At 43.1% G+C, this 23,613-nt stretch overlaps 1 protein-coding gene across 1 annotated transcript; it reads left to right on the top strand.

The window, feature by feature from the left end:
- Nucleotides 1–5,289: 5,289 nt before the first annotated feature.
- Nucleotides 5,290–14,032, top strand: LOC309583977 (butyrophilin subfamily 1 member A1-like; the record flags this gene model as incomplete). The annotated part of the gene is made up of 7 exons (XM_082299866.1): nucleotides 5,290–5,701; nucleotides 7,656–7,940; nucleotides 9,215–9,313; nucleotides 9,463–9,489; nucleotides 11,941–11,967; nucleotides 12,355–12,381; nucleotides 13,530–14,032. 7 exons carry the CDS (start codon nucleotides 5,290–5,292, stop codon nucleotides 14,030–14,032), a joined length of 1,380 nt encoding a protein of 459 aa, XP_082155992.1.
- Nucleotides 14,033–23,613: the final 9,581 nt, after the last annotated feature.

Here is a 23,613-nt window from a genome sequence, read left to right as displayed (position 1 = left end):
AGGGGACAAATGGAGGCAGAATTCCTAAGGAACAGGAGTTTGCTTTCAAATGGTCATTCCAGGCCCATCCATTTGGGATTGTTGAGGTTGGAAAAGGCCTCCAAGGCCACCGAGTCCAACCTGTGCCTGATCCCCACCCTGTCACCAGCCCAGAGCTCCAAGTGCTGTGCCCAGTCCTTCCTTGGACACCTCCAGGGGTGGGGACTCCACCATTCCCTGGGCAGCCCCTTCCAAGCCTTTCCAGGAAGAAATTCCTCCTGAAGTCCAGCCGGACCCTCCCCTGGCACAGCCTGAGGCCGTTTCCTCTCATCCCAACCCTTGTTCCCTGGGAGCTGATCCCAACCTGCCCCTGGCTGCCCCCCCGTCAGGGAGTTGTGGGGAGCCTGAAGGTCCCCGCCGAGCCTCCTTTTCTCTGGGATGAGCCCCCCCAGCTCCCTCAGGAGTTCTCCAAACCCTTCCCAATCTTTGCTCCCGGCTCTGAACACACTCCAGCTCCTCCAAGTCCATCCTGTAACTGGAGAGCCCAGAACAGAGCCCAGAATTGCAGCTGGAGAGTGCCCAGTGACGAGCAGAGTGGGACAATCCCTGTCCTGCTCCTGCTGCCGCACTGTTCCCCATCCCAGCCAGGTGCCCACCTGGACACACCTGAGCTCATCCAGCTGCTGCCAAAAAAAAACCACTCTCCAAAGAAAAAGGCTAAGAATTAATTTAAATAGAGTAAACCAAAATAAATTCCATAGAAACAATAATCAGTATTTCCATGGCTCAATCCATCAATAAAGGTCCCAAATCCCAGTTACAGGTTTGTTTTAGGCATGAGCAGATTGTTAGATTCATTCGATTAAGGCAGCAAAGAAATTAAAATGAAAGGATCTTTAACAACTTCCCTTAAAACCACCCACAAATACCAGGAATTCCCACCGAGGCAAAAAGAAATTCCAACCTGGAATCGTTCCCGGGGGGATATCAAGAACAAACCACCAGCTCAGTGTTCTCCAAAAAACCCCTCAGCGTGGACATTTCTCTTCCAGCCAGGCTTACCTGAACAGCCAGATCCCGAATATCCATGTTAAATTCCACGTGGATTATGGAATTGTGGAATTTCTTTATTCCCTGGACACGGATCTTTTCCACATCCGTGAGGGGACAGACTCCACAAGTTCCTGCACTCGATCCTGGAAGTCTTGAAAAGGGACTTTGACCACGAAAGGCTTTTTCTCTCTCAGATGCAACATTCCAGCCAATCCCGACAGCTTCCATTTGGGACACACCTTGATCCAAAGGGCGGCAGGAAAAGGTTTCAAACCCTCGGCTCCTGGGCAGGGCAGCTCCTTTTCCAACCTGGTTTTCCAACATCTGGAAAACAGCAGGAATGGGAGCTGGAGAATCCCACCTTGGGGGTGGAGGGTCCCAGTGGGAGGACTCAGAGCTAAAATCGGGAATACACAACACAGAGCCCAGGGGGGAATCCACGGCTATGGAAAAATCTGTGGATTTTAGAGCTTTAAAGTTCCAAGATTTTCCAGGTTTGGTTATTCCTGCACCAGTTTTATTTCTGGATTAGGAAGAGGGGAGGAATCAGGATTCGCAGGGAGCTGGAAAATGATTTGATTTGCGAGATTCCCACCCTTCAGGACTGATTAGCAAGGCCAAATTTGGGGATTTCTGGTGATTCTAGCAGGGATCAAACACAGCCAGGACCCAAAACCTCAACTTTCAACAAGGTTTCCAGGGAATCCGGGACTGGGTTTCCTCAGATAAATGTCATGGTTTTATCACCTCCTGGATGCATCTCTTGGAATTCTCCCAATCCAAGGAAATTCAGGGCTGGCGTCACCGGAAGATTTTCCCTCTCCACACTGAGGACCATCCTGTAAATCCACGGCATTCATGGAATGCTGAGTCCTGGCTCCTGGTGGGAGATCAGAACCAGCTGCTTTCTGATCCTTTGTGGGGCTTTTCCTCAAAACTATTCCAAACATATTCCAAAAACATATTCCAAGTCAGCCACAGCTTTTCTGGGAAAGATGTGCCAGGGCCTCCCCACCCTCATAGGGAGGACTTTTTTTTCAGGTGTGGAACCTTTTCCCTCTTTTTTCCTCCCCCCCTTTTTTGTTTTGAGATAAATCAACGAATTTTTATTAATTTTATTTTTATTATTTTTATTTTATTGTGTTGTATTTTATTACTTTTTAAAAATTGATATAGTGATTTAATTAATAGATAAATTCATATCAGTACATTTTCCATGGCAAAAGATGGTGGAAAAACACCAGGAAAAACTTTGCCCCTCTCCCCCCCCCCAAAGACTCCCACCCCTACCCCCCCCCCCAAAAAAAAAAGGAATAACCCCAAACCAACCTTGGAATTTCCATGACAAAAAGGAAGAAAACCAGGATAATACCCAACACCATTCCCAGGGAAAAAGAAATCCCAAACCGAGCATGGTGTCATCCCACCGCTCATAAAAACTCTGTGATTTCCCTTTTTTCCCAGAATTTTTGGTCCACGGAACTCTTTTCCCCGCCCTGTTCCCACTAAACCCTGGCAGAGCAGGGAATGGTTTCCCACGGGAGGATGAGGAGGAACATTCCAACCTCTCCCAGCTCCGGGGCGAGGACTCGGGAAGCAGAAAGGGATTTTCCGGACCTTTTTCCGAGCTGCTCCGTCCAATCCCCTCCGGCTCCACCTGAAAACGCCGATCTCAGCTTCCAGTGGCCATAAAACCCGAGGACAAAGGTTGATCCCAGCCGCATCCCCGAGGAGCTGCCAGGTCCCTCCTGCTCAGGTAAGGAATTCCACATTGGAAAAACCCCCTGAACTAATTGGGATTAATTAATTGAACTGGAATAAATTCATTTAATGGAAATAAGTTAATTGTTTTCACGGATAGGGAGGAATCTGGGCCGTTGTCGCCTTTTTCCCATGGGAATTCCTCTCCCTGGCACTGCTTGGATTTATCCGTGATTTGAGACATGGAGGAAAACACAGGAAATCCCAGGAAATTAGGATTCAATCCCAATTGAATCCCAGCTCGCTGCTCAGTTTCATTATTTATCTTCACCCGGAGCGGGATTGGCAGGGAAATCTTTGGAGCCACATCCATGAAATCACAGAATTCCATTTAAAAACAGCGGGATCAAGATCCTGCTGCTCCTGTGAATTGCTCCAGGAGGTTTCGGGAATGGTTTTGCCGATAAAATGATTGGATTTGGTGATTGGAAAGGTCTTTTCCAAGTTGGGCAATTCCATGATTCTACGGAAAGGCGGGATAATATAAAATTATAGTATCAAAATATGATATTGAAATATAAATGATTGTAATAATTATAATAAAATCATTATAGATAGAATTATATTTAAATGATATATAGAATTATAGTTATAACATTCTATATTATATATAGAATTATGTCGGAGTATAATTATTATACTGTGTGTTATTGCACTATAAATTATCTGTAATTATTGTTAAATTATTGATTAGAATTATTATAGCATATATTATTTATTACAAAAATAAATATTATATATAAAAATAGATTATTTTCGTATATAATAAATATAATAATTCTAATGAAATAATATCTATTTATTTATTTTAAATATAGAATATATTAAAATAATAAAATACAATGACAAAATAGAATGTTAAATTATAATATCAAAATAGAATCCCTGAATATATCCAAATATATCAAAATAAAGTTTAAAAATACAATATCAAAATATAATCCCAAAATATAGTGTGAGAATATAATATTAAATATGACATAAAAATGGAATATGAAATACAGTATTGAAATAGAATGTTAAAATAGAGTATTTAAAATATATAAGAATATTGTAATAATATATAAGGTTAAAGAATGATATCAAAATAACATCCAAATAAAATCTCAAAGTAATATAAAAAGCTAATATTAAAATATAAAAATACCAAAAAAATTTTTAAAAAATATATAAAATATAAAATCTAATAGCAAAATCTGATTACTAAAGATAATATTAAAATATATCAGAATGTAGTATTAAAATGTAGAATAGACTATCAAAATACAGAAATAAAATATTAATATAATATTAATTACAGAATATCATGTTAACGTATAATATGGAATGTGGCATCAACACAGAGTATCAAAATACGATCTTAAAATTGAATATTAAAATATCACCCCAAAATCGGGTATTAAATTCTGATATCAGAATTCCAAAAATCAAAATAATACCAAAACCCCACCAAAATCTGATAACAAAATAACATCTGAACATCCCACAAAATGCTTGGAATTTCTCAGGGAAAGGGAAAAAATGGGAATGGAACGTCCGGAAAACCGAGGGAGGATTTACTGGGTGGATTTAAATTGCACAGGGAGCTGAGGAAAGGAGAATTCCCGGAATCCCGTTTTCCATCATCCTTCACGGATCATATTCCCTGTTTTTTCCCCTCTCCATTCTCTCCTTGTTTCCAATTGGGAAGGGACCGAAGGAATCCTGCGGGAGACCCCCCGGCAGTGCCGGTTCCGGAGGGGAGGAGGAGCAGGGAGCCGGGATATCCATGGATTCCCGGCTCTGGTGGCTGGCGGTGCTCCCAGTCCTGGCATTCCGGCGCGGATCCCACCTGGCTGCAGGTGAGGGCAGTTCCATTTGGGATCTATTCCCATAAAACAGGCGATTTCTGCTCCAAATCGTGAATTAAAACCTAATGAGGACACAGAATTTAACTTGGAAAGGGCTCCTTTTCCAGAGGGTGGTCGTGGCCGGAGCAGCTCCACAGGGAATTGGCAGCGGCTCCGAACATTCCGGTGCTTGCGGAGCACTGGGACAACGCTCCCAGGGATTGTTGGGATTGTCCTGTGCGGGGCCAAGAGTTGGACTCCGATCCTCTTCCAGCTCAGGGCATTCCATGATTTTATCACTTGGGTCCCAATCCCGTGCTGGGAGAACCTCTGGGAATCAGGGTGGGATGTCCAAGGAACACCTCACGTATCCTTGGGAATCTGAGAGCTCCCACATCTCCCAGCACCGTAAGGATGAATTCCAGGCCCTGGGACATTCCAAACCTTCCTGGGAACCGGTGTTGGGGCAGTCAATTCCCACCTGGAATTTTCTGGAGGTAAATCCTGGGTGTGAACTTTTATTTTGGATGGAATTTGCCATTTCCATCCATTTTCCAGGGTTCTCCAAGACTGAAGGATAAATCCATGAGCACCACATCCCCATTTTTTTTGTTTTCCTCTGGGTTCCTCTCTTGTTGAGGGTGGAATTGGTCCCATTGGTCACCCGATGAAATTCCATGGAAAACCCAACCTGGAAAACCCGAACCAATTCCCCTTTTACCCTAAAACAGGCGGATTCCTGAGCGCTCCCAAAACTTCCGTCCTCGGAATCATCGGGGACAGGGTGGTCCTGCCCTGCCAGGTGGGATCTGCTCCCGTTCCCGAGGATTTCTCCATCCGGTGGACATTCCACAGCCAATCCCAGCGGATCCCCGTGAGCAGCTATGATGGGAAGGATCGAAGGGAGGAGCCGCATGAGCGATATCAGGGCCGGGCGGAATTTTTCCACAGGGACTTCCGAGCTGGGAACGTGTCCCTGCTCCTGAGGAACGTCCAGAGCTCCGACCAGGGATCCTACAGCTGCGAGGTCTCATTCCAGGATGTGTCCCGGGAAGTGCTGGTGGAGCTGGAAGTGGCAGGTTGGTGCCATTCCCTCTGGTTTCCTTCACTGCACAAAACTGGGCAGATATTTAAAATATTGTTATAAATGCTAATATTTTTTATATTTAAAAATGTCTATTTTTATATAATATTTTGTTAAATTGTTTCAGTTTTATTTTAATTTTTATTATAATTTTTTTCTTATTTTTATTTTTATTACAATTTTTATTTTTAATTTTTATTATAATTTTTATTATAATTGTATTATCATTTTTATTATAATTTTAATTTGTATTTGTATTTGTATTATAATTTTAAAATTATTTTTATTTTTATATATTTTTAATACATATTTTTTATATTTGACATCTTATATGTTGTGTAATACAAATATTTTATAAGAATACATACATTATTATACAAACATCTATTATATGGACATATTAATTATACAACACAAATATTCTCATCTATAATATTATAAAAATATATTCATTTATAATATTAATTATTAATAATAATTTCTATAGTGTCTATATTAATTTATAATATAGAAATAAAGATATACGTATTGTATATTCTATTCTATTTAGTGTATTTATACGTTATAAATACAATTATATTATAAATACAATTATAAATATATTACAACATATGCTATAAAATATACTATATAATATATATCATATATATGAAAATATAAATAAGTAGTATTTATCTACTGTATTTTGCAAATATAAAATTATATACTAGAAGTAGTATATTATTTTATGTTTATACTTATATTCATATTTATACGTTTATAATTCTATATTATGTAGTTTATGTCTATATTTTTATCTTTAATAGTTTTACATTTTATATCTTTTCTATATTTATTTAATATATTTGATATATTTGATATATTTAAATCTTTTATACATTTTATACATTTTATATATTTTATATATTTGCTTCTACAATTTTTTCATTTCCTAAATTCTACAAAATCCGGGGAAATTCCACTCCCAAATCCATCCCAGGACCACCCCCACCCTTCCATCCACTTCCGGATTCTCCATTAAATCCCCTCATTCCCAAGGACATTCTCAGAGCCAATGACCACTGAGAACCTCCAGCCCCCCTGGATCAAATCCCGGAAAATCCTCCAAGACTTTCCAACTCCTTGGTGAAAAGCCGAGTTCTAGAAAACCCCAATTTAATGGGATTGAAACAGAAATTCCTCTGCTTTTCCACATCCATTGGGGAGGCTCCATCCATGATTCTCCAGAAAACAGGACCTGGGCAATTTCTCAGTGGGAGGAATCGCTGAGTTCCAGAAAACCCAAATTTAACGGGATTGAAACGGAAAATTTGTCCATTTTTCCACAACCATGGAGAGAATCCATCCATGATCCGGTGGAGCCCCCAGAAACAAACAGAATCGTTGACTTCCAGGAAACTTCTATTTAATAGGATTGAAATGGAAAATTCCTCTGTTTTTCCTCTGCTGTCAGAGAGGCTCCATCCGTGATCCCGCGGCGGCAACTCCTCAATGAACGGAACCGTTGAGTTCCAGAAAACCCGAATTTAACGGGATTGAAATGGAAAATTCCTCTGTTTTTCCTCTGCTGACAGAGAGGCTCCGTCCGTGATCCCGCAGCGGCAGCTCCTCAATGAACGGAACCGTTGAGTTCCAGAAAACCCAAATTTAACAGGATTGAAATGGAAAATTCCTCTGCTTTTCCACAGCTGTGGAGAGGCTCTGTCCGTGATCCTGCAGAGTCCCGAAAAACGGGACCTCAGCAACTTCTCCATGGAAGGAATCACTGAGTTCCAGAAAACCCAAATTTAACGGGATTGAAATGGAAAATTCCTCTGTTTATCCTCTGCTGTCAGAGAGGCTCCGTCCGTGATCCCGCAGCGGCAGCTCCTCAATGAACGGAACCGTTGAGTTCCAGAAAACCCAAATTTAACGGGATTGAAATGGAAAATTCCTCTGTTTTTCCACAGCCATTGGAGAAGCTCCGTCCGTGATCCTGCGGAGCCCCGAGAAGCAGGACCTGGGCCTCTCCTGCCGCGCCTCCGGGTGGTTCCCGCGGCCGGAGCTGCTCTGGCTGGACAGACACGGAAAGGTCCGGAGGGAGTCAATGACCACGACGGCCACGGTGACCCCCGGGGGCCTCTTCAGCGTCGAGGCTTCCCTGAGGATCCAGCCCGGATCCGACCTGGAAATCTCCTGCCGGATCCTCAACCGCCGGCTCAGTGCCTCCCGCGAGTCCCGGATCCGCATCCATGGTGGGCGCCGGGAAAAAATTCCCAGAAGAAATTCCCGGGGCAGTTATTCCGCTCCTGGTTTAATTTGACTTTTCCTAATTAGTTGAGTCCAAAGGGTTGGAATTCTTTAATTTTATTGATTATCATTTGTTAATCGAAGTATTTAATTTAGTTTTTGCTAATGAGCAGCTTCAGTTGAACCCAAATGATTGAAGTCACAAATTTTGTTGATTATCATTGATTGATTTTTTTAATTTAATTTGATTTTTGCTGATTAGCAATTCCTGTCAAAGTATTTAATTTTACTGATTGTCATTGGTTGATTGATTGAATTTGGTTTTTGCTAATTGGCAGTTCCAGCTGGACCCAAAGCACTGGAAATCTTTAATTTTATTTATCATTATTTATACATTTGTTGATTTTATTCTATTTTATCTTTGCAAATTAGCAGGACTTGTTGAAGTCCTTAATTTGATTTAATTTTAATTGAATATTTTTCTATTCATGTTTTATTTTCTATGCTTATTTCTATTTTTACTTTTTATTTTTATATATATTTTACCTTCATATTTTATTTTAAAATTTTATTTATTAGCATAATTTATTAATTGATTTAATTAGAAATACAACTTCCCCATCTCCCACCTCCGCCTGTGTTTTGTCTCCTAATTTACCACTGCCTTTGTGATTTATTCATTAATAGAAGGCTTAATCATCAATAAAATATCTAATAATAAATGGAATAGCCAATCTTTAAATCATTTATGGAACAGCCAATACTTAATTGAATATTTGAGCCTTAATCAAATACTTAATCCTGAAATCATTATTAGAATATTTAATAATTATTGGCCATTTTAAGAATTAATTAATTAATTGACTATTTATTAATTGATACACTCTTTAATCCTTAACTGACTATTTAATCCTTAAATCATTAATATAATATTTAATAGCTGTTGGAGAATTGAATCTTTAAATAATTAGCAAAGTATTTAATCCTTAACAGAATGTTTAATCATTAAATCGTTAATAGAATATGTAACAGTTAATGGGAAATTCAAACCTTAAATAACCAATCCAATATTTAATCCTTAATAGAGTATTTCATCTTAAACCATTAATCTTATATTTAATCATTGATGGAAAATTAAAGCCTTAAATAATTAACAAAATATTGAATGCTTATTTGAATATTTCGGCCTTAAATCGTTAACAGAATATTCAGTAATTAATAGGATATTTAATCTTCCACCAATTGACGGAATCTCGCTGGTTTTCCCTCGTTTTCCCAGACGTTTTCCTCCCCTCCATCTCCCAGTGGCTGCGGATTTTCCTGGCGGTTTTGTTCCTCAACATGGCCCTGATTTCCATCGTTTTCTGCCAGATCCGGGGTGAGTTCCGGCTTCGGATCCCATTGGAAAATCCCACCAGAATCTGAGGAAAATCACCCGTGGTTAAGGGCGAAATCCGGGAAAAGGAGCCCAATTTCCCTACAAAAACATGGAATAAAAAGGAATTTTTTGTTCTTTTTTTTACCCAGGGAGCAACAAGAGAACCGTGGGCGCAGGTGAGGTTGTTAATTATTAATTAGTGATCACCAACGGTATAATTGCAATTTATTTTTATGTCCCTGCTATAATTATAACAACGTAAAATGAAAATTATTAATGATTTGATTTAATATTTAATATTTAATATTTATTTAAAATATTTATTTAAAATACATTAAATATATTTAATATTTATTATTTACATCAAAACGTGAAATAGTAAATATAAGATATTACCCATATTAATGGAAATATTAAATACCAAATAACAAACGCACGATTTTATTACATATTATTAAAATAGAAAATGTAGAAATATAAAATACCATAAAATCTTGAAAATATGAAATATGAAATAAGCAATACCAGGTTTTATTAAATCTTATTAAAATATAAATATCTGGAAATATAAAAGACTCTAAAATCTTGGAAATATTCAATATATTAATACGTTTATTAGAGAGATCCATTGAATATGTAAGTTCAGATATTAATTATTATCAAACAGTAGTTTAAAAATTTTCGGAATTAAATAATTTAAAATTTTTTCGGTTTTCAAGGAAAAGCAAAGCTGGAAATGGAAGAAGGTAAAAATCCTCTGTGTTCGAAATGAGGGAGCGATGGAAATTCTGGGAATTCTCTGTTATTTAACACACAAAGTTTAAAACCCAGCGTGAATTTCAGTCTTCTTTCTGCTGTAGTTCCTAATATTTTACAATTTCAAAGTTGACAATTTAAAAATTGGAAAATTTCCTCATTTTTTTACAATCATGTTTTTGCTCAAGTCGCTCATTTTTTTTTAATTTGAAAATTCACCGATTGAAAACTTCCACTTTAAAAAGGACCCAATTTTAAAATGTTCAAATTACCAATATTTTACAATTTTAGTTTTGCTCTAAATTCTGTTCTGACAGTTGAAAAGTTTTAAAATCGACCTATTTTTTTGCAAATGTCTTTTTGCTCAAATTAGAATGAAAAAATAATTTACAAAATATTATGTTAAAAATATAAAATATTAATCAATATATGAATTATTGAATCTGATAAATCCCATCTATTAAATAAAATGAAGTTCAAAAAGTTTGATACTTCCACGGATTAAATAATTAATTGCAAATAATCAAAAAATGCCCTTTCAATATGATCAGGGTTCCTGATTTGGGATTTTTTGGGTGCCAAAATCCTGCATTTTCTGTTCCAGAGAAAAAGAAAGTGAAGTCGGTGCTGGGTGAGTCCTTTCCTTCCCTTTTTTCCCCCTTTTTTCCCCTTTTTCCCATTTTTCCCCCCTTTTCCCCCTTTTCCCCTCTTTTATCCCCTTTTTATCCCTTTTCCCCTTTTTTTCCCCCCTTTTCCCCCCTTTTTCCCCTTTTTTCCTCCTTTCCCCCCCTTTTCCCTTTTTCCCCTTTTCCCCTCTTTTATCCCCTTTTTCCCCCTTTTCCCCCTTTTCCCCCTTCTTTCCCGCTTTCCCCCCTTTTCCCCCCTTTTTTCCCATTTTTTCCCTTTTTTCCCCTTTTTCCCCCTTTCCCCCCTTTTTCTCCTTTTCCCCCCCTTTTCCCCTTTTTTCCCCCCTTTTCCCCCTTTTTTCCTCCTTTCCCCCCTTTTTCCCTTTTCCCACTTTTCTCCCCTTTTTCTCCCCTTTTTCTCCCCTTTTTATCCCCTTTTTTCCCCTTTTTCCCCTTTTCCCCCCTTTTGTCTCCTTTTTTCCCCCTTTCCCCCTTTTTCCCTCTTTTTCCCCCTTCTTCCCCCTTTTTTTCCCTTTTTTCCCCCTTTTATCACCTCCCCCCCTTTTCTCCCTTTTCCCCCCCATTTTTCCCCTTTTTTCCCCTTTTTTCCCCTTTCCCCCCCCCCCTTTTCCCCCTTCCCTTTGGACAGGAACCGACAAACAATATTAATAATAAATATTAACAAGCACTATTAATAACAATTAATAACCATTATTAAATTAGTATTTCTCCCTGTTATTTCTTTGATTCCCCGATCCGGAATCCCCAGATGGAGAGAAAGCCAAGAAACGAGCGGGTAAATCCCATTTGCTTAAAATATTCCTTGGGAATGGGCGGGGTGCTCAGGGAAAACCATCCCCTGCTTAATCAGCTTAATTTTAATTAGAAGCGATTAATTAGAGGGCCCAATCCCATCTCTCCAAGCTCTCTTCTCTCCCTTGGGGTTCCATGGAATTTCAGTTGGAAAAATACCCCAAAATCACGGAATCCAACCCCAAATCTCCTTCCACCCCCACATCCCTCAGCACATCCCACCTGGAATTCCCCGGGACCAAAACTCCCTCCCCTTTCCTCCCATTTTTGGGGAAAAATCTGTAATTCCTTAAATCCTGACATTTGATGGTGGAAATTTCCCACCTCCATTCCCAAAAGGAATAACCGCTCCAATTCCAACGCCTTCCTCGCTGATATTTTCATTTTTCCGTGGAGTTTTCCCATCACTCATTCCCTGCTTTTCCTTTCCAGCAAAAATCCAATTCAAGAAACGCTTCGGTAAGAAAATGCGATTTCCATAAATTTGCATTTTGCCCCAAGTTTATTAAAAATAAGATCGGAATCCAGGTTATCCCTGGATTTAGAGCTAATTAATCCAGGGAAATACCCGCCCATGGAGAGGAATTTCCTCTTACTCCCCACTTGGGGGTTCTGATGGGAAAAACTGGGGAAAAAAGTGGGAAAATCCAACAAAACTAATGGGAATATCTTCTCCTTTCAGGTCAGATGAAAGCTGAGCTGGGTAAGTGCTGAAACCCACGGGAATATGCAAATTCCTGGGATTTGGGGGGGATGAAATCAGAATTTTGGGGGGCCAAAATACTTCCGGTCCAGGAAGTATCGAATTCCCCTATAAAAACCGGAATTCCGTTCTTCTTCTCGTAGATTTCTGGGAAGCCCGGAGCCACGTGGGTGAGCTGGAAAGGCGGGAATGTGCCGTGGATAACAGGGATCAAGACTGGGATGTGGGATAAGGGGTTGCTGGAAGGTGTCCAAGTCTGGGGTGGGACTGGGACACGATTCCAGGTGGGATGGATGGAAGGAAAAAGAGGGAATTGTGTCCGGAGGAAGGATCCAGCTGGGAGAGCTCTGGGAGACCCCTCTGGGATCCCTTCCAACCTCACCCACTCTGGAGATTCAGGGATTCGGGGATTCGGGGATTCGGGAATTCAGGAATTCGGGGATTCAGGGGTTCAGGAATTTGGAGATTCAGGGATTCGGGAATTTGGGGATTCAGGGGTTCGGGAATTCAGGGATTCGGGGGTTTGGGAATTGGGGGATTCAGGGATTCGGGAATTTGGGAATTCAGGGATTCGGGAATTTCAGGATTCAGGGATTCGGGAATTCGGGGATTCAGGGGTTTGGGAATTCAGGGATTCAGGGATTCAGGAATTTGGAGATTCAGGGATTCAGGAATTCGGAGATTCAGGGGTTTGGGAATTCAGGGATTCAGGGGTTCTATGGCCCCTCAGTGAACCACAGCAAGACCTCACCCAGTCTGGGATTCTGGAATTCTGGGATTGAGGGATTTGGGGATTCAGGGATTCTGGGATTCGGGAATTCTGGGATTGAGGGATTTGGGGGTTCAGGGATTCTGGGATTTGGGAATTCTGAGCCCCCCTCAGATTGTCAGTCGCTGCATCCCGGGTTCTCGGGAATGTTCAAATTCCTGGCTGAACACAGCAGGACCTCACCCCCTCTGGGATCCGGGGACTCTGAGGTTCTGGGATTTGGGCATTTGGGGGTTCTGGGACTCAGGGATTCAGGGATTTTGGGATTTGGGGATTCCAGGATTCTATGGCCATCTTCTGTTCCAGTGAATGTTCAAATTCCCTGTTGAACCATCCCAGGACCTCACCAACTGTGGGATTCAAACATTCTGGGATTTAGGAATTTGGGATTCCGAGATTCTGGGATTTGGGGATTCAGGGATTCCTTGGCCCCTCGGTTCCTCAGTGGCCGCATCCCCTGCAATCCCCAGGAATGTCCCAATCCCTCGCGGAAGCCGCCGGGAGCTCCCGGGGCCGCTCCGCTCATGGGATCCTTCCCGTTCCCCGCAGTTCCCGTGGCGCTGGATCCCGAGGCGCGGTCCCTGGATCTCGGGGATGCGCAGGATCCGCTCCTGGTGCCGGTGCTGGTGGCGAGGGACGCGCTGGGAGCCGGGAAGCGCTACTGGGAGGTGGAGCTGGGCCGGGAGCGGGACTGGGCGCTGGGAGTGCTGCGGGACGGACCGAGCCTTGCCGGGCCGCATTCCCGGGATTCCCGGGATTCCCGGCATTCCCGGCATTGCTGGGCTCTGCGCGCATCCCAGGGACAGCTTTTCTCCAGCGGCAGCGGCAGCCGCCTGCTCAGGGAGCAGAGCCAGGGTCTCTCCGCGCTCGGGGTGTTCCTGGACTTGGAGGAAGAGCGGCTGGAATTTTATGACGTGGAGCAGAGGGATCTGGTGGCGGTGATGTCGCTGGGGGCCGGGGAGGATCCCTCGGGAAAGTTCTTCCCGTTTGTGTCCCAAGGGGAAGAGGGGACGCTCCGGATCCGCCCGGTGCCGATGCCGGTGCCGCTTTAAATCCGGAGGGGATGAGGGAAGGGCTCCGTGGGAGGGAGGGAAGAGGCAAATGCTGGATGTCAGGGATGGAAAATTGAATCTGGGGAAAGTCGTCATGGTGGAAGGTAAAACAAAGGTGAGAAAGGCAAAATAAAAGGGAGAGAATGGAAAAAATTAGGGAGAAAAGGAGGAAAAGGCAAAAAAAAAAGGGGGGAAGGGGAAAAGTTAAAAAAAAAAGGAGGGAACATGAAAAACGAGAGGTGGGAAAACAGGGAAAAGGGCAGAAGAAAAAACGGGGACAGGGAAGGAAAAACTAAGGTGGGAAAAGAGGGGAAAGGTAAAAAGGCGGAAAAGGCAAAACAAAAAGGAAAAAGGGGAAAGCAAAAAAGAAGGAAAATGGGAAAAGGTAGGAAAAAAAGGGGGGGGATAAGTAAAAAGGAAGGAAATAAGGATAAAAGGGATAAGTAAAAAGGAAAGAAAGAGGTGGGAAAAAGGACAAAGTCGTAAAAAGGGGAGGGAAGGTGAGAAAGGGAATGGGGAGGAAAAGATGAAAAAAAGAAGGAAAGAGGGGGAAATGTCGAGAAAATGCAGGAAAAGTTAAAAAAAGGCTGATGGGGAAATGTGGAGGAAACAGGGAAAAGGTAAAGAAAGGTGGGAAAGGGGGGAAGGAAAAAAGGTGGGAAAGGTAAAAGCAAGGGGGAAAGGGGAGAAAGGAAAACAAGAGTGGAAAGGAAATGGGGAAGGGAAGGGGTTGTGGAATGAAAGGGCAAAGGTGGTGGAGCCAAAGTTCTGTGGCGAGAGTTGGGAGCTGAGAGGAGCAGAGGCTGGAATGGCTTGGAATGCCAGGAATTGTGAAATAAAGGGGAGAAGAAAGCGGGACCATCTGGGAGAAGGTGGCGCCGAGTCCAAGGCTGGGCCCGGTGATCCCAGTTTCCCAACTGGAGTGGTTCTGGGATTCCGTGCAATGTTGAGTGTCCGTGACGCCGGGGTGCAGACAACACCCCCATGTCCAGTAACTGCCACTCCAAGGAGAGATGATCCTTCATTCCCGGTGCAGTTCAAGCAGGAATTCCGGCCCCTCCTCTCAGCTCCCGGATTGCCACATTTCTCTGGACATTCCAAGCCCGTTTTATGGCTGTGCTCTGTTCTCCGAGCCCCTGGAACTGCAATATCCCTTTCCAAGCGCAGGCTAATCCCAAGGGTTCTGTTGGATTGCTCCCAACCTGGAATTTGATCCCTTTTTCCTCCCTAGAGAAGACTCCAAACGGGTCCCAAAAGGCCCGGGAAGTGCTTCACTTCGGGCTCCTGCTGTTTCCCTCACCAGCCACAGCTGCTTTAGAGCCCCGATCCATGGAAATGAGGGAATTCAGGTGTCAGGGGGGGAAAAACAGGCCATGGAAAATGGAGGAAAAGCATGGAAACGTTACACGGAATATTTGTAATAAATCGGCTGTAAAATGATCCCAAAGCTGCTCTTTCTTCCCATTTTATTCCACATTTGCGCCCCTGTCTTGGATCAATTTTGGCCTTTCAGTCTCGGAAGGATTTGTTGGGAAAAATATTTGGAGCTGCCTGTGGCAAAACGGCCAAATTCCAGTTGGGAATTGCATTGGGATTTTAGTTTAATTGCTGCCTTAAGGTAATGAATGAAACAATCTTGTTCTGGCTAAATCTGACCTATAATTGGGATTTGGGACGTTTGTTAATGGAATCAGTGATGGAAACATTGATTGTTATTTCCACGGAGTTGATTTTGTCTTTCATTTTTTAGATTAACTTTTAGCCTTTTTTGGAGAGGTTTTATCTTTATTTGAAGGAGCATAAAAGAGAAATTAATCAAAAGCGGGACGGAAACAGGTCTGGTGCTTTGGGCTTTGGGTCCTGGCAGTGTTTGATCCCACCTGGGATCACAATAAATTCCCAAATTTTACATCCAGGTATGGTCTCCGAAATCTTTGGATACAGAAATTGAATTGGACAGGAATCGAGCCCCATTTGGGTGTTAATCAGTCCTGAAGGGTGAGAGTCTCGTAAATCCAATCATTTTCCATCTCCCTGCCAGTTCTGACTCCTCCCCTCTCCCTAATCCAGAAATAAAACTGGTGCAGGAATAACCAAACCTGGAAAATCTTGGAACTTTAAAGCTCTAAATCCCACAGATTTTTCCATAGCCGTGGATTCCCCCCTGGGCTCTGTGTTGTGTATTCCCGATTTTAGCTCTGAGTCCTCCTGCTGGGACCATCCACCCCCGAGTTGGGATTCTCCAGCTCCCATTCCCGCTGTTTTCTGATTCCTGGGAAAACCAGGTTGGAAATGAGGCAACTTTTAAGAAGTTGAGGTCACTCCAGTGCTGGGTTTGCTCCCCTTTGCCAAGGACGGGTGGAAACCGAGGTTCCTCCTTCAAAGACTCCGTTCACCGAGGGTTTGGGGTTCGCTGGGTGAGGCCTGATGGGCTCCAGCCAGCAAAGAGAAGATTCCCAGACTCCGAGAGTTCCGCGTGGCCAGGTCGGCAGCGGCCAGGAGATCCAGAGGAGATGAATGGACATGAACGGACGTCAGCCCCCAGTGCCACTGGAGATCCCCGGGCTGGGAAAAGACCGATAAGAGAACCAGAGAAGGAAATCAGCCTTGAAGGCAAAGGGATCAATAACCAATCGGAGATGGGATACTGAGAATTGTGCCGTTCAGAACCAGAGAAGGAGAATTTCTTTGGGTGTTTTTAATGGATAAATCTGGGAAAAGTCTGGGCGAGACCCGGGTGTGAGGGAACGATTTCCGCGGCTCGTCCTGGCAGGATAAAGCAACGCCCGAATCTCAAACACTGCAAAGATGCTGCTGGGGAGGTTCTGGATTTCCTGCAGCTTTGGGGACAGATTTGAAGCGTTTTCCTGCTGCCCTTTGGAGGGAGATGTTGTTGGCAAACAGAGCCTTTGGAATGTCCGGCTCCGGCCGTCGGGATTGGCTGGAATGCTGCACCCGAGGACAAAAAAGTCTTCTGTGGTCAAAGTCCCTTTTCAAAACTCACAGGATCGAGTGCAGGAACTTGTGGAGTCTGTCCCCCCACAGATGTGGAAAAGATCCGTGTCCAGGGAATACAGAAATTCCCCAATTCCATAATCCACGTGGAATTTAACATGGATATTCGGGATCTGGCTGTTCAGGAAAGCCTGGCTGGAAGAGAAATGTCCACGCTGAGGGGTTTTTTGGAGAACACTGAGCTGGTGGTTTGTTCTTGATATCCCCCCGGGAATGATTCCAGGTTGGAATTTCTTTTTGCCTCGGTGGGAATTCCTGGTATTTGTGGGTGGTTTTAAGGGAAGTTGTTAAAGATCCTTTCATTTTAATTTCTTTGCTGCCTTAATTGAATGAATCAAACAATCTGCTCATGCCTAAAACAAGCCTGTAACTGGGATTTGGGACCTTTTTTAACAGAATGAGCCATGGAAATGTTGGTTGTGATTTCCATGGAGTTTATTTTGATTTTCCCTTTTTAAAATTAATTTTTAGCCAATTTTTGGTTTGGTTTGGTTTGGTTGGTTGTTTTTTTGTTGGTTGGGGTTTTTGGGTTTTTTTTGTTTGGTTGGTTGTTTTTTTTGGGTTTTTTTGAGAGGTTTTATTTGAAGGAGCATAAAACAGAAATGAATTTAAAACCGGAGAGGAACGGCTCCGGAGCTTTGCATCCTTTCTATTCTTCCTTTATTCATCCAAATTCTTGGAAAAGGGAATTTGCACTGGGGTTAATCATTCAACACAAACATCAGTGCGGGAGGTCTGGCATCCCACAGTCCCAATCCCTACTTTCATTTTCGGCTCTCTGCTGCCCCATGCTTGGCCTTTAGAAGATTCCATGCTCTGCTTTCCTCAGGAATGCGGGGCTGGACATGGATCGGCCCCCACAGGGATGGGAGCGGGAGTGGGAAAAGCTCCTGCAGGACAACCAAGGCTCCAGCCTGGGGGAGAGGGGCTGGAAATCTGGGAAAGGTCCCTTCCAACTCGGGGTATTCCATGATTTTATCACCCGGGTTGCATTTGCCAATCCCATGCCAGGAGGAACTCAGGGAATCAAAGCGAGATGTCCAAGGAGCTCTGTCCTGCCCAGGGAAGGGACTGGGACAGGAGGTGGGAAGGGGGCCTGGGAAGCTGGGAAAGGCCCTGGATGAGCCCAGGTGTGTCCAGGTGGGAGCTGGCTGGGATTGGGAATGGCAGCAGGAGCAGGACAGGGATTGTCCCACTGTGCCCCACCTGGAATTCTGGGCTCCGTTCTGGGATCTCCAGGTCCAGCATGGACCCGGAGGGGCTCGAGCCTATCCAGAGCTGGGAGCAGAGCTGGGGATTCTTCGCCTTCTGGGAATTCTGAGGATCCGTTCCAGAGGTTCCGGCTTCCTCCTCCACCTGGCACCAGAACTTTCCAGGAGGCCAACAGGAGTCAGGGAATCCACGTGCGGAGTTTCAGGGCACAGTGGATGTTTGGGAGCAGGATTGGGAAGTGAAGGAGCCTTTTAAGGAATTCTGCCTCCATTTGTCCCCTACCGGAGGTTATCCACATGTGCCTGGGCTTGGATTTAGTCTGGGAATCACAACTCAACTGCCGGAATTTCGTTACAAACAGCTGCTCCTGCCCTTTTCCTGATTTCCCTCAAAGGGGCTGAAACACCTCGGAGGATTTCCCCATAAATGCAGAGAAACCAACGGCTCTGGTTTGATTCCCTCTTCCCGTTGTGTGTCTGTGCTTGGCAGGAGCCTGGTGAGATTTTCCCTGGATATTTGGGTTATTGATGTCTTCCTGAGCTGCAGAACGATGGGATCCAGATTCCGGCCGGCAGTGACTCTTCCCATCCTTGTCTTCCTGCAGATCATTCCCGGGGTCACAGGTAATCCCTGGTTCTGTCCCAATCCCAATTTTATTTAGGAAGGGAATTCATTCCCAGCCTAAATCTGTTTGTTCTCCCAGCTCATTTTCCTGCCATTCCCACATCCCAGTTTCCCACAGGAAGTGCTGATGGGAACTTTGATAAGCACCAACTCCCAAGGCCGTTCAAGGTCCCTTCCAACCCAACCCATTCCAGGGCTGGATGATCCCAGCATGGGCAATTTTCCCATCTCTCTCTCCTCGCAGGCCAGTACAACATAATTCCTCCTGACAGCCCCGTCCTTGGAGTCGTCGGGGATGGAGCCGTCCTGCCCTGCCAGTTACAAGGCAGAATAATCCCCGAGAAACTTTCCATCCAGTGGATCTTCTCTGGGAGCTCCACAGAAAGTGCCGTGGCCACTTTTGATTGGAAAAATCCTCAAAATCCATTTCTGGAGTTCGAGGGCTATCGGGGCAGGACGGAGTTTTTCCCATCGGAATTCCAGCGGGGAAATCTGTCCCTTCTCCTGAAGAACGTCCGTCCCTCAGACCAAGGGAAATACACCTGCAGCGTCTTCCTAGAGAACTGGTACGACCAGGTCATGGTGGACCTGGATGTGGCAGGTGGGTGCCAGGGAAGCAATTCCTGCTTTTTCCCATGAAGTCAGAGGCATCCCCGGGAATTTCCCCGGGATATTTGGGTTATGGATTTCTTACCAAGCTGTGGAACAATGCGAGTCCACATTCCGACTGTTCCCATCCTTGTTTTCCTAGAGGTGATTCGTTGAGTCTCAGGTAAATCTGGGGTCTGTCCTGGCCACAATTTGGCTCAGGAAGTTCAGTTTTTGATTCCAGGATTCAGGAAAGACAGGGATTGACTGGAGAGGGTGCGCAAGGATGAGGAGGGGTCTGGATGAGGAGAGACTGGGGGAGCTGGGCCTGGTAACCTGGAGAAGGGAAGGTTGGGTGGGGATCCCATCAATCCATACGGATATCCCATCAATCCATACAAATATCCCATCAATCCATACAGATATCAATCCACACAGATATCCCATCAATCCATAGAAATATCAATCCATAGAGATATCCCATCAATCCATACAGATATCCCATCAATCCATAGAAATATCCCATCAATCCATACAGATATCTCATGGATCCATACAAATATCCCATCAATCTGTATAAATATCCCACTAATCCATACAGGTATCCAATCAATCCATAAAAATATCCTATCAGTCCATACAAATATCTCCGAGGGGAAGAATTTCTGTCCAGGAAGGGAAAGAGCTGGAAAATTCTGTCCCATTTTCCGCCCAGTATCCCAATTGTCACCTGCTCGCGGTGTCATCCCACTTTATTGCAGCAACAAATTTCCCATCAGGGCGATCCTACCTGAGCTAAATTCCAGCATTTTGTGGAGAGAACAAAGTCATTCCAAAGGTGTCTTTGGATTGATGGGAAAGTTACACAAATGGAACAGGAAATGGTGTCAAAATCCCTGATTTTAATGGTTTCACCCCAATTGGCAGCTGAGCCCCTCCCGGCCCCTCCCTCCCTTTCCCTTGGCGGAGCAGGGAGGAATTCCAAGGAAGGTAGGAAGATTCCTGAGTTGGGATAAGAACAGTTTAATAACTGAAGTCAACCCAAATCAAAACAGGAAAAACTGGGAGGGGAAAGAAAATGACACAAAGAGAGAGAAAGAAAAGCCATGAAAAACAATGGATGGTTGGCATCATTCCCAAATCTGAGGCAGCTCCTCAGAGAAATTAACTCCATCCCAGCGGGAACCAGGATGGAGAGGAAGAGCCATTTCCCAGCAATTTAATGGGAATTAGAGTTAGAAATCGGATTAATTTGCACATTATCATGGAGAAATCCATGGACACTTCCTGCCATGAGCCAGAGAATCCCAGGACGAGTTGGGTGGGAAGGACCCTGAAACTCATCCTGTTCCATCCCCTTCCATGGGCAGGGGCACTTCCTGCTATTCCAGGATGTTCCAAGCCCTGTCCAAGCTGGCCTTGGACAATTCCAGAGATGGGGCAGCCACAGCTCCTCTGGGAATTCCATTCCAGCCCCTCTCCGCCCTCCCAGTAAAGAATTTCTTCCCAATATCCCGTTTGCTGAGGGAATTCCTTGTGTGCCCTTTGTTGGAGCTGGATTTTTCCCGTTGTGCAGCTCAGGGTGCCGAGCCCTCGGTTTTCCTGGATGGACACGCTGGGAACGGCATCAGCCTCTCCTGCAGATCCCAGGGATGGTTCCCAGCGCCCTCTGTGGTTTGGCTGGACAGCCAAGGCCAGACGCGGCCGGAGGAAGTGACCACTCGGAGCACTCCGGGCCCTTCTTCCGGCATCTTTGATGTCGTGAGTTCCATGAGGCTGGAGCCGGGATCGGACCGGGAAGTGTCCTGCAGGGTGGTCAACGAGGTGCTCAACGCCACGCGGGAATCCCGAATCCGGATTGCAGGCGAGTGACCCCTGAGGGATCAGCCGGGATCGGGTGGTGGCTGCTGTCCCTTGTGTCTCCATTGACCACGGAACGATCCTGGGCCTCGGGATCAGCCGGGATCGGGCGGTGGCTGCTGTCCCTTGTGTCTCCATTGACCACGGAACGATCCTGGGCCTCGGGATCAGCCGGGATCGGGCGGTGGCTGCTGTCCATTGCCCTTGGAGAGATCCCAGAGCCCCAGTCCCAGGCCGGTGACCTGTGGGAAGATGAATAATGTGGGAAGAAATCCCTCGTTGTGTCCTGGCGCATCCGAGATCCATTTTAGCTTGGAGAGGGAAGGACTGGGACATTCCAGTGGGAGAACACAGATCCTGCAGTGACCTGGACACGAGGAGGGAGGGAGGGATTGGGACATTCCCATGGACATTCCCAGGACCCTGCAGTGACCTGGAGATCCCTGTTTTCCCTCATCTCACAATTCCATTTCTGTTCTCCAGATTCCTTCTTCCCTTCCACATCCCCCTGGATGATCGCTTCCCTCATCATTTTAAGTGTGGATTTGGGAATTCTCGGGGCCGCGGTTTATAAAATGAAACGTGAGTATTCCCACTTCTAATTCACCACAAGCCCAAATCCAAATGAAATCCTTAAATTAAAAATAAATGTATTTAAAATAGATGTCACTTAATTCTATTTATTTATATTTATATATTTCTTTTATTTTAATGTTTTAAATTTGATTTTTAATTATGTAGTTTAATTTTTTCCTATTTTAAATATTTTATTTCACTTCTAATTATTAATTTTAACAATAGTTATTATGTTTTTATTATCTTTATTAGATTTATTATTATTTATTATTGTAAAAAGTATTATTATTATTTATGACCTTAAAAGAAACAATTCCATATCAGATTCAGAAATGTGGGATTGAGAGGGAGACGGAAAAACTTAAAGGGTGGAGAATTAAATTCAGGATTCAGGACACCGGGATGATGGGATATTTACAGAATATTAATGAAGTTCCTGGGATTGTGGATTTTGAATATATTTTTCATTATAAAATGAGAGAATTTGGAATCATATTTAAAAGATGGTTTTTGTTAAAAAATAATGGGCCATTAATTCCAGCCACCCTAAAGATAATGGACATCAAATAATTGAATAAAATATTAAAAGTATTGGGACACTCCAAGGGACGGGATGGCGGAATAGTAAAAATGATAAATTAATAGAATTAACAACGGCGTTATGATTGTCACACATCGTAGTTAAAATACTTATGAGCATATTTCTAGATGATGTTCAATATATAATATATAACTAATGCTATCGATGATGCATTAATATGAATGTTAATATATAATTAATTAATAGATAATGTATTTATTATATATTGATTACTTCATATAATTAATCTAGAATAGAATGCCATAGAGTAGACTATAATACAGTGTATTATAATATGTAATTATGTATTAATTAATATAAGAGCTGTAATTATATAAAATATAAATGTTCACAACTGTATTCTATAATATGCTATATATTATAACATACAATTACCTTACAAAATTATTAAATATTGCATAATTAAAATATTGAACATCAAGATGTTAATTATTAATATTTTATTAAGTGTCAACCTTCCCATGATTCCCTGACCCATTTCCTGCTTAATTTCACCCCAAACTTTTGGCTCTTCAGCCTCAATTCCCCATGAAATTGTGGGAACAGCACCGAGGCACTGCTGGGAGCTCAATGATTTCAACTGGAATTTATTCCCTCTTTAATTCATTCATGTTTATTTCCTCCTTAATGAATTATTTTCAATTTATTTCCACGCTAATTTATGGAAGTCTGTAAATAACACAAGTCTGGGACTCTTCCTGAGGGGCTTGAGGGATATTCCAAAATCCAGCTGCTGAGAAAGGGATTTGTGGAAAGTGGATTTGGGAGGTGGAGGATTAAATTAATTTAATTTAATTTAATTAATCTTCATGTAATTAATTTTCATTTAATTTTTCTTTACTTACTAACTTTTATTTAATTAATCCTTATGTATGAATTTTCATTTCATTTTGATTTACTGATTTTTATTTAATTAATTTTTAAAAATATTATTGAAGTTTATTGAAAAAAGAGGGACTAGAAAGTGGTCAAAACCACGTCATAATTAAAGATTTTAACAGAAATGTATCAATTAATGTCTCAATTATTTCAGAAAAAGACTGTTTGAAGGCACAGCTGGGTAAGAACAATTCTCCTGCTCCTTTCATTCTTCCCGGGTGCTGTT

The sequence above is a fragment of the Coloeus monedula genome (genome assembly GCF_965178545.1).
Source record: "Coloeus monedula genome assembly, chromosome: 34".
In the NCBI taxonomy this organism is placed as follows: domain Eukaryota; kingdom Metazoa; phylum Chordata; class Aves; order Passeriformes; family Corvidae; genus Coloeus; species Coloeus monedula.
Note: the sequence above shows the minus strand (reverse complement) of the source record. Positions and strands in the feature narration are given on the sequence as shown.